Source organism: Gymnoscopelus microlampas (assembly GCF_963454915.1).
Source record: "Gymnoscopelus microlampas genome assembly, chromosome: 20".
Taxonomy (NCBI): domain Eukaryota; kingdom Metazoa; phylum Chordata; class Actinopteri; order Myctophiformes; family Myctophidae; genus Gymnoscopelus; species Gymnoscopelus microlampas.
In genome coordinates this window covers 10066849-10081488 of record NC_139957.1, presented here as the reverse complement: position 1 = coordinate 10081488, position 14640 = coordinate 10066849, and the positions used below count along the sequence as shown (strand labels likewise).

General features: G+C 43.1%; 1 protein-coding gene across 1 annotated transcript in view; it reads left to right on the top strand.

Moving 5' to 3' along the window:
• daam2 (dishevelled associated activator of morphogenesis 2) overlaps positions 1-14640 on the top strand; it is a 141227-nt gene that overhangs the window by 107171 nt on the left and 19416 nt on the right. Inside the window, exons 12-20 of the mRNA XM_084045757.1 lie at positions 1329-1387; positions 2200-2384; positions 3162-3470; positions 4831-4938; positions 6521-6547; positions 10131-10237; positions 11704-11788; positions 12336-12442; positions 14287-14375. Coding sequence (XP_083901883.1) covers positions 1329-1387; positions 2200-2384; positions 3162-3470; positions 4831-4938; positions 6521-6547; positions 10131-10237; positions 11704-11788; positions 12336-12442; positions 14287-14375 — 1076 coding nt within the window. The remainder of the gene's footprint in view (positions 1-1328; positions 1388-2199; positions 2385-3161; positions 3471-4830; positions 4939-6520; positions 6548-10130; positions 10238-11703; positions 11789-12335; positions 12443-14286; positions 14376-14640) is intronic.

Sequence of the window (14640 nt, the reverse complement as noted above, 5' to 3'; positions counted from 1 at the left end):
TTTTTCCACTGCGTACAAGAATCGAGTACTCAAGTACACCCCCCCCCCAACACACACATCAAGTTGTTGCTGTCGGACAGAAACCTCTTATCTCCTGTGTAAATTAACGCCCTTCCTGATCATACTACAGCATCACACAAAAGCATCAAAAGTAGCAGATCCGCTGCAGATTGATCTGCTACTTTTGCTGTAATTGAATTTGAATCCTGAAAAGTCACAGTTTTGGACATATGAGGTTTCCACCCGACAGAGACGAAGTGTCGCTTGACCTGTAATTAAAGTGGGATTGCCTTTGTAATCAACTCGCTCCTATTAACCGAAGAACACAAGCAATTAAAAAAGTTCTCAGACTGATTAATTTGCTCTTTAATTGCCTTGTGAGCCCTCTCTTGAGAGTTGACTGCGAGCGTTCAGGCATGAGTCATTAAGCACGCTGTGGTTACTTTATCCTGGCTGTCAATTACACCTGACATCCTGGTCCCTCTTCCATACTGTCTGTCTCCCTCTCTCTGCAGATGTTTTACTTAAGTAAAAGTGGCAAATACCACAATGTAGGAATACTCTGTTACACCTTAGTTCCTTTCCACCACCTGCGCTCTTGTCCCCTTGTCCCTTCATGTGTGTCACTGTGTTGATGTACCGTATTCTCATCATGTCTTTATATCTGTGTCTGCTCTCTCACCTCTAGCCATGGCCGCCACCGAGGCTGCAGGTTGATCTCTTCCAATCTCTGTTCCTCTCCCATTCCATCTTTCATCACACCTAACATCTGATCGTCTTTTCACTCGTCGTTCATTTTAACTTCGCCATTCTTACCATGCTGTGCGTTCTGTCGACCTGCCGCTTTATCATCACTATTCACTACCCGCTCAACTTTATCAAACTACTGAAACATCAATATTTATTCATATCCATACTCTCCAGTGTAACCCCAGTGTAACGCCGAGAATCGAAGCTAAAGTGAGTGCCAGCAATCATAACCCTGACTATAGTTGATTACCACCTTGCAGTGTTATGTTAAAAAATTGCGATACCGTGTGCAGCATACCTAAGTCAAAACGCATCTCATCCCAGTCAGCTCGATCTGGCAGTGAAGTGGAATCCTATTCACAAGATAGGAAACAGGCAGCCCATGGTTGTCAATGAGGAATCTTTCCAAACCCATGTATTGAATTTCCACACAATTTCCTGGCTTTGACTGAGATGGGATGGGCGGGTTGACCTATACCTGCAAATTAGACAAAATGGACTCATGTAAGCAAGGCTTTTTCTTGTCTTCTAATTGTTTCCTTCCTGTGTGTGTCTTTGTCATTGTCTTTCCCCCATAGGCTGGTCAATGAGAATGAGGTGAAGCAGTGGCGAGACCAGGCAGAGAAGTTCAGAAAAGGTAAGTAACTGTTTGACACACTGCACCCTGCAGGCTGAATGAGGAAATGCGGCATGTTTTCAAACGTTTTCCATCAAGAGGCCACTTGAGCACATCTTGTGCATCTCGTGAGTCGATTCCTTTTATGTTTTCTTTAACCACTTATACCCCATATGGTTGACCGGAGTCCCTCAGGCCTCTAAACTAGTGTAATTTCTGTTATTGTGGGGGATTGTGTTTTCGCTGAAAATAGCTGATTGACAAGCTCAGCTTGTCGATCTGATATTTTCCTTTCCAGCGCTGTTGGTCGATCTCTCTGTATTCACTGCAAAATTCTGGGTGTCAATTGACTGACAAATGTTGAAACGTAGCTATATTATCTGTATGTGCTGTAAAGCAGGGCTGTCAAAGTACCGGGGGTCCCTCTCAAGGGATCATCTGGGGAGTTCCCAGATGATTAGCTTAATGTGCAACATTGTTATCTCACTCAACAGTAAACAAGCCAACATACAGTATAAGTGTATATAGGGTATCTGCACATGAAAATAAACTAGTAATAATAATAAGACCATTGCTATGTCAAAAGTAACCAAAAACTATACTGATAGTGACAAATGGTCAAACATTGGCCAAATTGTCAAATATTACCTAAGAAAGGGGCAAACATTGTGAAAATAGCCGATCTACAACTATTTATCTTTGGAACCGAGTCAAACTAAATGCAATGCCTCAACTCCTACAATTCCAAGTGCTTTTCGGAGTGGGGGGTCCCCAGTAAAAATACGATTATCTTGGGGGGCACTAAAGCATGTCGTCTCTCTGTTTCCTCCCAGACCACGCGGAGCTGCTAGCCAAGCTGGAGAGAAAGGAGCGCGAGTGCGAAACCAAGACCACAGAGAAGGACGACATGATGAAGACCTTGAACAAGATGAAGGACAAGCTACAGCGCGAGGGCGTGGAGCTCCGCTCGGCCCGGGAACAAGTCCAGGACCTGTCCTCGCGCATCAGCGACATAGCCGTGAGCAGAGTTCCTTTTTTACTGCCTATTATTGTTATGTCAAAATGTTACGTTATTAGGGCAGTCTACGATTATGACAGTTTTTACATGACGATTAAATGTCACAGAAATAATCGCGATTAACGATTTAAATTGTGTTTTTTTGTTGTTGAACACCGGATTAATAAAAATGGGCAGTTAAAAACCCCAGTTATTTTGGGGTTATTTTTGTCAGGGCAGAAATGACAAAATAACCTAAATACACAAAAAAATTACTGACATATTTAATAACTTTATACTTAAAAAAAAATATCAATAGTGGAAATAAAAAATATTATGTTTAAAAATATATGAACATTTTTCAACATGGAAACGATTATGACTCAAATAATTGCTATTACTATTATTATAATTAGGCTATTATGTACTAATTGTGACAGACCTAACGGTTACGAGGACATCCTCCAAAAACTATAACGAATGAAAGTCCAAATTGCAAGTTATTATAACAGGCAGTGATATTCCAAACCCATTCTAAGATGCGCTGTATTCCCGGTGTTTTGCCCAACTTCAAAACCACGCCCACCGTGGTTTTGAAGTTGGGTTGAGGCACAGTTTCTGTGAGGTTAAGGCTAGGCCCTAGGGCTAGGCATAGTTTTTATGAGGTTAAGTTTAGGGATAAGGTTAGGTTTAGGCATAGTTTAGTGAGCTTAAGGTTAGGCCGACCTGGGCGAAAACACCAAAGAAAGAGGGAGTCCCTTCTAACATATCTCGTTTCTCTCGTTTCTCCACCAACAGGGCGGCAACGTGTCTTTCCCCCCTCCACCTCCGCCCCCTGGGGGGCCCATGGCGCCGCCCCCTCCCCCCATGACCTGCGGTTTCCCTCCGCCCCCTCCTCCTCTGCCCGCCAGCTGCCCGCCCCCGCCTCCGCCGCCTCCCCCGCCCGGAGGCCCGCCCCCTCCCCCCGGGGCCCCGCCTATCTTTGGAGCCCCGCCCCCTCCGATGATGCCGCCGCCCTCGTTCGGGGGCGCCAACACGCTGCGCCACAAGTCCATCCCCCAGCCCTCGCACCCGCTCAAGTCCTTCAACTGGGCCAAGCTGGGGGAGGTGAGAGAATGTTTGACCAATTCACACCATGATTATCACTTTTCTGTTTTCTGTTATTGTGGGATTGTGTTATTGGGAATGCTTTAATTGAAAATAGCCGATCGACAAGCTCACAACAACGCGACGCGTTGCTAGCTCCCGATCGGCTTCTTGATTGTTTGATTAACCTACATGAGCAAGATTAAGTCGGTTATTGGTTATAAATATCGGTTTTGATATATTTCTGGTTAATTGCCCAGCACTATAACACATGTTGGTTTTTAACCATATGTACTTCATTGACTTAGAGTCCACCAGGGCTAATAGGCTCCCTCCTTTTCCCCCCGAAATGAACAGACCTACAAGCTCACAGCGTGTTGCAACGCGATGAGCTTGTAGATCTGCTATTGTTGCTGAATGTTTGCCCCAGAATAAGTTGGTTCATGTTGGTTAATCAAATCCTGACACGCTGATGTTTCGGAATGCTTTTTGTGCCTGACAGCAGTGATACAGATGTGTATCGTTTTAATCAGACCCCAACTCCTCCTTGAAGCAGAATCGGCATTCTTGTCCCGTCGCTGCCAAAATAATGTTTAGCTCTCTCTCTTGGTCGGCTTCACTTGAACTGAATGGTCACACAGTCTCTGTGTGTTGTCAGATTCATGACTGTATGGTCCGTGGAACCCATGCAGAATACGCTGTGGTTTAAAAAAGGTATGCAGTGTTTTAATGCCTTACAAAATCCCGACAAGCTGGCATTTTCAGAGATGTAACGGTAAGCTTTCCATAATGACAGCGGCGATCGTCGATGTCACCGAGATGCATGTTTGACAGCAGATTCTGGACCGATGATGGACACATAATCGGATGCATAAATAAAACGTATTTCAATAAATGCCACTTTACCAGACGGTCAGATGGTAGCCGCGGCAGACGGTCTGCTAATGTAATTGCATAACGGCCGCCGGCCGCAAATTATGTTTCTAATCTACAAAATCAGCATAACACGCTGCTTGGCAGAATCGGCCTTATTCGTCCCTGTTTACCCATGAAAGTACAGGGTTGTTAATCTCAACTTTAACCCATTAAAACCAGGAAAGCACTCGTCATTTTAGATTTTAGCGTTGGCTATTCAAAAATAGCAGATCTTCAAGCTCCCAGCGCGTCACTTCGTGCCGCGAGCTTGAACATCTGCTATTTTTTAACGCAAATCTTTTCTTCTGGGGGGGTCCCTGGCACAAAACCGTCCACGGCCAAATATATGTCAATTTGGGGGTCCTTGGCACAAACGAGTTTGAGAACTACTGATTTAGATGGCATTTTGTAGAATCGGCCTCAGGTCTTAAAGGGTTAACTGACCCTAATGTTCCCTCTGATCCAGAACAAGATCACTGGCACCATCTGGCACGACATCGATGACCTGAAGGCGTTCAAGATCCTAGACCTGAAGGACATCGAGAAGATGTTCTCGGCCTACCAGAGACAACAGGTTTGGTTTGGCTCATTAGTGATCGGGGCATGGGTTACAGACTCTCTGTGTGTGTGTGTGTGTGTGTGTGTGTGTGTGTGTGTGTGTGTGTGTGTGTGTGTGTGTGTGTCAGACATAGTACTGAGTAGGACTGGGACGATAATCACAATAATATCATTAATCGCAATTATTTTTGCCACAATAATCGTGACATCCCTAGTACGGAGTAAAGGTTTTGAGTGATGAATTGAGCCGTGTGCGTGTGCGTGTGCGTGCGCGTGTGCGTGTGCGTGCGCGTGCGCTATGGGTTGTGGTTGAAGAGGATGCTCATTGAAAGTGCCAAGGGCCAGGCTCCAGGATAACATTAGCAGCTGTTCAGTCCTGAATGGCTATATTGTAGGGAGGCCACAGAGCTCAAGCTTTGCCCTGTAGTATCTTCAGAGCATTTGTTGGTGGTGGGGTGCTGCTAGCCAGGTCTTCACGGGCTCATGGGTTAGGGCAACACACAAAGGAACCAGTCAACCTCAGTAGTCACAAGGAATCACTTGTACAGGAAATGGATTTTCGGGTTAGCATGCTTGGGGGGGGGGGGACGTGTCAGTTGGTTGAACCTGTTTTGACCGATTAAATATTTTGCTATTAGTATCTGTATCCACATGTGCTTTATACTCGAGGAAGCTAACTGTAGACTCTAAGAGTATGTACTGTAGCAATTGGTTATTTCTGCTTTAACGTTTTAGACTCATTATTTGGCATTTATTATCTGACATTAATGTGAGTCATGGCATGCTATTAAGAACTTTTAACTAACCCAAATACATGATAGATTACTTGATCCACAGTTGGCTTCTTGTTATGATGGTTTTAAATGTGGTCTTAAAGGTGTTATGGGAGGGAAATGGGTAACGCCTGTAGAAGTCATTGATGGACACTTACATCATTGCATTTTATGGGCTAAAAAGAAGCCTTTTCACAGATAAATACAGAATGCCTCTTTGATGTTTTAATGCAGTGGAGATTAATCGGTCATTTGGGCTTGGTTCTGACTGTGATTCATCTCTGATATTTATTTACACGGCAGAAGCTGCTACGTTTATTGGCGTCAGCCAGCGGTTAGCTATAGCTCTGTATGAATGTAGCCACAGAAAGTCCAAGGCTCTGCCTGTCTATGACAACGTATTCCATTTGGCAAGTCTGATACCCGTCTGGACAGTTTTCAAAAGGTTATATATGGCCTAAGTGCTTTTAAAAGCTTTTGATTGGTCATTCAGAAACGACCGCTATTTATACTGACCCCCCGTAGAATTAAAAACCTTGTTATTTCTTTTTTCCATTTCAAGTCAGTTGTAGATCTTGAAAATGGAGGTTTTTTTTTTTCCATCCCTGAGCTTTTCTGACCACCAGTATGAATTTCATGAGCCCTTGATTACCTCAGACATGGATATCACTCTTTATCTGGCAGAGGCAACTTCTGCTTGTAGTGTGTTGTTTTATACTTCTTACCACGGTAGTTCTGCCATCTTTTGCCTGCTTGAAGTGCTAATCTTTGCATGTGTTTTCACTTTTTTTTTTTGGTCTCCGCACTCTCCGACTGCCTGGGCAGGAGCTTCTCACTAACACATCCTTCAAGGTGAGTCGACCATACCTCTACCATACGGTAACTTCCTTCTGTTATTCTATGAACTTCTCTTCTGCAACGAGGTGGGCCACCGAGGAGAATCATTTGTAACCTGAATGGTGCTGCACTGGTTAATGTTGCCGTATTTGTTGGCCTCTAAATAGCTTTTTTTTTTTACTTTAATTTTATTTTAAAGAACCAAAGTATTTATACATTTCAACCTGGTTTTCAGGTTTTTGGACTGAAAGAAATGGGCAGACATCCCGTTGTTCATGAACATATCAACTGCCTATACTGAAATATGATAATAATAATAATATAAGTAGTATCGGTATGAGCGGAATCAATGGATCGGACACTGTCCCCAAGCAACACCTAGAAGAAGTTAAGGCGACATCATGGGTCTCGCTTATCTGACGTTTCATTGGCATATGAATACTACACCCCAGCCTGGAGCAGAAGCCTGCATGTCAGAAAGGTTGATGTTGCCATTAACAGCAGCCTCTGGATTCTAGCTGTTTGCCTGAAGCCCGCCCTGCCTACACAGGATACATCACGGTGACACCTGCCAGCCCTCCGGGAATCGCCCTGGCCGACCGCCGACGGGAGGTTGCTACCCATGTCCTGCCAAGGAAAGCCCAGAAACATGACTGGCACATCCTGCATGACAGCACAATGATAGCACCACTTCCAAGAAGATTTTTTTTTCCCGCAGACTTTAGTTTTTAGTGTTTTTAGTTTAGTTTTTAGTGTACCTTAAAGGACGACTTCACCACTTTTCAACATATCTTCATATAATAGGTCCTCATTAATGCTCATGATAAAATGGTACATTTTTTTTCTAATCAGTCTGTGTCTCAGAGGAGGGCTGTAGACAGTTCAGAAACCCGTCTACCAGTGACATCATCGATGGGGAATCCAAGCCAATAGAAACTGCAGGCTTTGTATTCCTGGAAAGTTGCAATGCAATAATAGATCCCATTGTTCTTGCCTTAATAAAAATCTGAATAAAGAAATTGTAATCTTTTTGGGAAAAAAAATCCTGCCTAACGATGATGTCACTGGTAGACAGGTTTCTGGACTGTCCACAGCCCTCCTATGAGACACAGACCAAGTAGAAAAAAATTGTATAATTTTATGAGCATTAGTGAGGACCTATTATATGAAGATAGGTTGAAAAGTGGTGAAGTCGTCCTTTAACTAACATCCATAGTATCACGTATAGTATACATCTGCTGCTATCACGCACCTTTATATCTTACCTCAGGTACTGTGTGTAAATATGTAGATAAAACAAAGTTTTCTTTGATTGATCTCTCTTCGCCCTTTCTTTTTTTCTATGGAAATAACAAAAACGATAGAGCATTGCACAAAAACAAATTTCCCACTTTCTTACTTCTGTAAACCTGTGATGTGGCAAAAAAACGTGTATTCTGAGTCAAGTCCCGCCTCATCTACTACAAAGGCGGCACAAGAGATACTCCGTTCTATCCCTGAGAAACCTGTCTATAAGCGCATGTCTGACAGCATCTTGGAAGCAGGAGTGGGAGACGGCCCGGGACCACACGTATCCACCGCTACGTCTGGGACCGCACGAGATGGGAGTCCAAGTAGAAGATCTACGCACTAGCGTCGGCCGCTTCAAATCAGCACATGCGAGTGCGGCTGAGCCTGAGCAGACTGACGAACATATAATTGCCACCTGCCCCCTACACAGACCATCTTCAGAAGCCAGCCTCTTAGACGTAGGACCACGAGACGAGGGCATGGCCGCACGACTCATGAGCTGGCCGCCTGATGAAGCATGAGAGAAGAATGATGAGCATTCGATACGAGCACGTTCACAATAATACAGCATTAATCTTCATTATTCACCTAATAACCCCGAACATCCCCCGTTTTCATTAAAGTCATTGGGTTGATTACCATCATTACAATAATCTTCATATCATCTGTCATAGACTAATCATCGTGACCCGTGCGAGAGAAGACCACATACTGGACGTATCGGTATTGTCCTGGCTTTTGCTAGAAAACAGTCTCAGACCACATTTTGGATCACCACCACTTCAGAACAATTATAAACAATTATCATTGGAAAAGCTACGTGCACCACCCTCCAGTTCTATTTGGCAGCCAGTGATGGAAGAAGTACTCACATTAACTTATTTAAGTAAAAGTATCAATACTGCAATGTAGAAATACTAAAATAAGTATAAATAAAAGTCCGGAATTCTAAATTGACTTTAGTAAAAGGTATCAAAATGTACTTAAAGTACCAAAAGTAGAAAGTACTCATTATGCAGAATGTCCCATTTCACAAGTTTTCAAATGTATACAAATCTTTTGAAAATAACAGATCTACAACTCACAATGCATTGTGAGCTAGTAGATCGGCAGTAACTAGTAACTAAAGTTTCCAAATAATTGTAGAGGAGTAAAAGTACAATATTTGCCTCTGAGATATAGCGGAGTAGAAGTAAAAGTATAGAAAAATTGGAAATACTCCAGCAAAGTAAAAGTACCTCAAAATTGTACTTAAGTACAGTACTTTGTGTACATGTACTCAGTTACTTTCCACCGCTGTTGGCAGCGTGCTCACATAAACGTAAAATCTGGCAAGGATGCCGTGAGCGCCAAAGGGATTTGGCCCGCCTGCCGAATGGGAGTGGTCCGTACTGACCTTGTGCCAACCTCACCGTGCTGCCAGTCACCGTGGGTCAGCGCGGGCAAGGAGAAAAAAAAGACGCTTTCTTTATAAGTCGCATCTGTTTTACATACGTCATTCCCTGGAACCGCAAAATAGACGTTTTTTGGCAAGCAGGAAATGGACTCGGACCATAAATAGAAATGCTTTTAACATTTCAACCCCAACCAGTTTTCTTCAAACATGTATTCTTTCCCCTTGTGGATTTTTAATGCTACATTTGTGTGAAGCTTACAAAAATATCTGACAGACTTGAACCAAAGTTTGAACGCCATTTCCTGTTCTCTCTGAGAGGTTTATAGGACTGCGTGCGCTGTATTTTCAGCAGTGACTCACCAAAAAAAAGAAGAAGAAGAAATAAAACCTGCTTTAGATTTTCTGCTTCAGTGTGCACCAACATGGACTTTTGATGCTCTGTTTTTCATGGCTTTTCCTGAACTGTCTTTTATGCCTGCCGCAATTGGGTTCAGGGGACTTTTTAAAAGGACACGATGCATTATGGCGCCTCAGGAATGATGCAGGACATGTGCCGACCATTGGTGCTGAAAAGGCGGGTCGGAGAAATTGACCTCGCGCCAGCATTGGCCAGGCTTCAATATCTGGCCATAGTGCCAACAACATGTTGGCCTGCACTTGATTATGAAGTCAATCACACAAAGAATGCCCGGTTACATTTATTAAACAGTGCTGCACCATCAGTTCCAAACGGTTACATTTCATTATGCCTTAGACGTGTCGTGTCATTTGTGAATAACGTGTGTCGGACAGATTTGAGGAGCTGCCGTGCAGGGATAACTTTCACAGTATCAGAGTTATGTCTTTTCCAGGTGATGTTATCGTTTGTGAACTAACCTCCATATCCGTCTTTATGTTTCTTTGTCTGTGCAGAAAGAGACAGGCTCCATGGACGACCTGTACGTCAGCACGCGAAAGGTCAAGGAGCTGTCGGTCATTGATGGCCGACGTGCGCAGAACTGCGTCATCCTGCTCTCGAAGTACGTACTGTATACATACACACAATATCAGATTTATGGAGCGTCAAATAACACGGGGCCTGTAATCCAGTTACATACGTATTTTAAGTCTAATAAATGGATTACCTTTTATATATGAGGTTCCCTTAGCATGGACTCCTTTGAACCCATAACTTAATTGTGAACACAAGAGTGCATGGATGGAACGGACAAAGAGGCCACAGGCCTGCGGTTCAAGGGTGAGAACGCTCATTTTGAGGCTAGTGTGAGGCAAATGTTTCTTCAGCTTGATGCAGGAAATGTGTTTTTAATGGACTCGCGAGGACATCTGTTTGCATAATTAAATTACAGCCCATGTATTGCATTTGGAAGAGCAGAACCCAGCCAAAAAACAGACATTAAAACACTGTCCAGGTATAGGGATACATCCCGGGCAGGTCTATTTTGAAAGCAGCCATGTTCGTCAGCTGGTTTTCTTTAAACATAAATCATCCAAGAGCTGTGCATCCCCATAATATAATTGTACCACATGAAAGGTGATGGTCCTTTTCCCAAGCGACATTCAAGTCACACTATATCTTAAGCGAAATCAATTATTATCATTCCTCACAATATGGTGACCATTTAGCCCCATTCATCCCTCTTAACAGAAACAGCCCTCGAGCCCATAGGAGGAATCCTGACACCGTCGCCCCCCTGATCAATAAACAGCCTGTCATTGTCCTCTTGTGCATGACAGAATGCCAGCATGTTCCCCTGAACTCAGTTCCTTGTCAATAGCAAATGCCCAGAGGGTGCAAGCCAAGCCCCGATTGGGGACAGCAGGTAGTCGATAGGCCATCGTTGCACAAGGCTAACAGTAACTGTCCCCCCCCCGATCACAACCCCCGGCGCGCTAAAGCATTGACGAACACTCAGACAGCTCTCCCGAGATGCAGACAGACTGCATGCTGGTGACAGGGTAATATTAATCACTGTGGTACAGTACTAGTGTTGTCTGTAATGGATATCATTGCTGTCGGGCTGAAACCTCCTATCTCTATATTCTGACTTTTTGTGTTTTTTCGTCAATTAACGCCCTACTCGATCACTCTGCAGCGTCACACAAAAGCATGAAAAGTTGCAGATCCTCAAGCTCGAAACACGTTGATGCGCTTGTCGATGTGCTATTTTTGAACTTAACAGTTTTGGACATATGAGGTTTCCACCCGAGAGACAATATGAACAATCGACACCTCAGACTTATTGAAATATAGCTGTAATAATATGCCTGCGACAGTATATGAAAAGCGACCTCATTCAAGTGTATGGTTTTTATATAACTGTCCCTTGTTGGAATAGATATGCTGTGTATAGATAATATTGATCTGTATTGTATGAGCATGCATTGTGTAAGCGTTCCCTCTTCTTCTTTTTTTAATGCTGTGCCTGCATGTGATATATGGATGTAATGTTATCGCTGAATTGCAAAATGTCCCCTTTTGCAGGTTAAAAATGAGCAATGAGGAGATCAGGAGAGCCATTCTAGAGATGGACGAGAGGGAAGAGCTTGCCAAAGACATGCTGGAGCAGGTAGGTGTACCAGCTTTTTCAAATTATCATTATGTTGCTGATATTGCAAGCAATATCTATCGATATCAATATATCTCTGTTCTCCCTAACCATGTACAGTGACATCTATACATCCAATGTTCACAATTGTATTAAAAAAATAGTATATATCTTTTTACATTGTTGTGAGCTTGTAGATCGGCTATTTTCAAATAGCCTAGGTATAAAATGAGGCTAAAGTGTTTAATGTATGTTTTATAATGTAATGATTTATACCTGCAAATTAACTAGTAACCAAAGTTTTCAAATAATTTTAGTGGAGTAAAAGTACAATATTTGCCTCTGAAATGTAGTGGAGTAGAAGTAAAAGTCTAGACAATTGGAAATACTCCAGTAAAGTAAAAGTACCCCAAAATTGTACTTAAGTACAGTACTTGAGTAAATGTACTTAGTTACTTTACACCACTGGATAAGAGGCTGCCGTCATGCAACCAGTCGCTTTGTAAAAAGTGTGTTAGTGTCGTTAGTGAACAATAAAGTAACATTCCCCCTCCATGTGACTTTGTAGCTGCTGAAGTTTGTCCCAGAGAAGAGTGACATTGACCTCCTGGAGGAGCACAAACAGGATATGGAGCGCATGGCTCGCGCCGACCGCTTCCTCTTTGAGATGAGCAGGTACAACGGGTCAATGTCTAACGCTCTGTTTCACACAGTGATATCTGGCACACGACACACATTACAGATTTCATGTTGCTACGACGGTTTTTACACCGTATTTTTCTAATTAACCTAATTAAGACCCGAGGCCAATTCTACGAATACAGTATCAGTTGTTCTCGAACTTTTTCGTGCCAAGGACGCCCAAAATGATATGTATTGAGGCGATCTGAAACTGTTTTGTGCCAGGGACCCCCAGAAGAGAAGACTTGTGTTCTAAAATATTCCAAGTTTCTTTAAAAGATCACCTTTCTTTCAAAGAGTTTCCAAAGAGTTTCCAAAGAGTTTCTTTTAAAGATTTTTCTGAAATGTTGAAAAATAGCATATATACAAGCTCACAGCGCGTCACTTTGTGCCGTGCTGCAAGCTATTTTTGAACATTTCAGAAAAATCTTTAAAATATTCCAAATTCAAAGATTTTTTTTTAAATGTTCAAAAATATTTTTTTGAGAACCACTGTTCTAAATCCTAAGATTTTTCTAAAAAACGTATGTTGCTATATATATAGCTTATAGCTACAATCTAAAATGACACGGATGCTTTCCCGGTTTTAATCGGTTAAAGCAGTGTGGGGCACATGAAGTATACAACTTGCATACAGTACAGCACTGTATGTGCACCTTCATCTGTGCCTGATATATTCTGTGACACTGAAACATTTCAGCACGTTTGTGTTAGTCACAAAGTTTGTGCAGGCAGACATAGTGGAGTAAATGAAGGCATCAGCCTCTCTCCGCTCCAAATAATATGCTAAAATATTTAAAAGCACATCGTTAAAGCAGCAGAGAGGGCAGGCGGGGATAAAGAACAAGCGTGAAGCACTGAGGTGATTCATCGTGGCTTTCTCGAACTCCCTGCGCTGACTTTAAATGAGCAAATAAGCCACTGTCTGTGCTCCAACTAGCTGCAGCTCCGTCTCGTTCTCTCAACCCACAAGAGCACCACCCTAATTGTACTTGATAATTAATCCTTTTTTCATTGCCTTCAGTGAAATAGCCTGTTCATTATCTACCCTGTTGACCAGACCCCATTTGGCCGAAGGAAAGCTCCCGAGGCTTGCTTGTGTTCTTTTTTTTTTTTTTTGCCATTCAATACCAAACCCCGGCTCCCCCCCTCCACCCCCTCGCCCCCTTTTCAGTAAACCTAATATGCCCCTGTGTCAGCTCTCTAACTAGATGGGAGGCCATTAGGCAGTCAAATGAGAGTGGAAAACAGGAAGGAAGGGAGCATTGCAATGACCCCCCGCCCCCCCAGGGGTGATGCTAAGGGCCAACACATACTCCTTCCGACCTTGGGGTTCGGGCTGGCTTTCCGAACTGTAGTTCAGAGAGCCAGGACATCTGGAGGTGCACGGGTTCCGAGGAAAAGTTCTGAGACTGCCCAATCCGAATTTCGGAATGACGTAAATTTCTAGTTATATTGCCTCCCTTTCCGAAGAGAAGTTCGGACGCCGGGAGGAGTACTGCATATCGTTTCTGTCGGGCAGAAACCTTGTATCTCCACATTTCAACTTTTTCGTCTTTTTGTAAATGAATGCCCTACTTTGTCATACAAGAGTGTCGCACAACATTTGTAAAAATAGCAGATCTGCAAGCTCACAACGCCTCGCAATGCAAGGCGTTGTGAGCTTGTGGATCGGCTATTTTCACTATTTTAAATTTAAAACAAATTGTAATAATAAAAAAGGAAAGGTTTGACATACAAGGTTTCCACCTGACAGTGGCGATATAATGCCGTTAACTCACTCTTCTCTCCCTAACCTCTCCTTCTATTCCGCTCACATCTTCCATCTGTCCAATCAGAATTGACCACTACCAGCAGAGAATCCAGGCACTATTCTTCAAGAAGAAGTTTGCAGAGCGCCTAGCGGAAACCAAGCCCAAGGTTGAAGGTAAGGTCAAAAAACACCTCGGGGAGGAATGAGAGTGGGCAAACATTAGTCACTAGTTGGTCTCTAAAACGGTCAGGAAGTTCAAGAAAGGGCATTGTGGGAAGAATTATTGCTGTTCTTTCCCCAAAAAATTAAGAAAAAATTATTTGATTGAGATAACTGTATAAATGATGAAAAAGACCATGGTGCCTGTCTGGTGGCTAAGCTAGTTACTGCCGTGCCCAGACTATGCTCCTTTTTGAGCGGGAGGATTTGACCTCCTCTC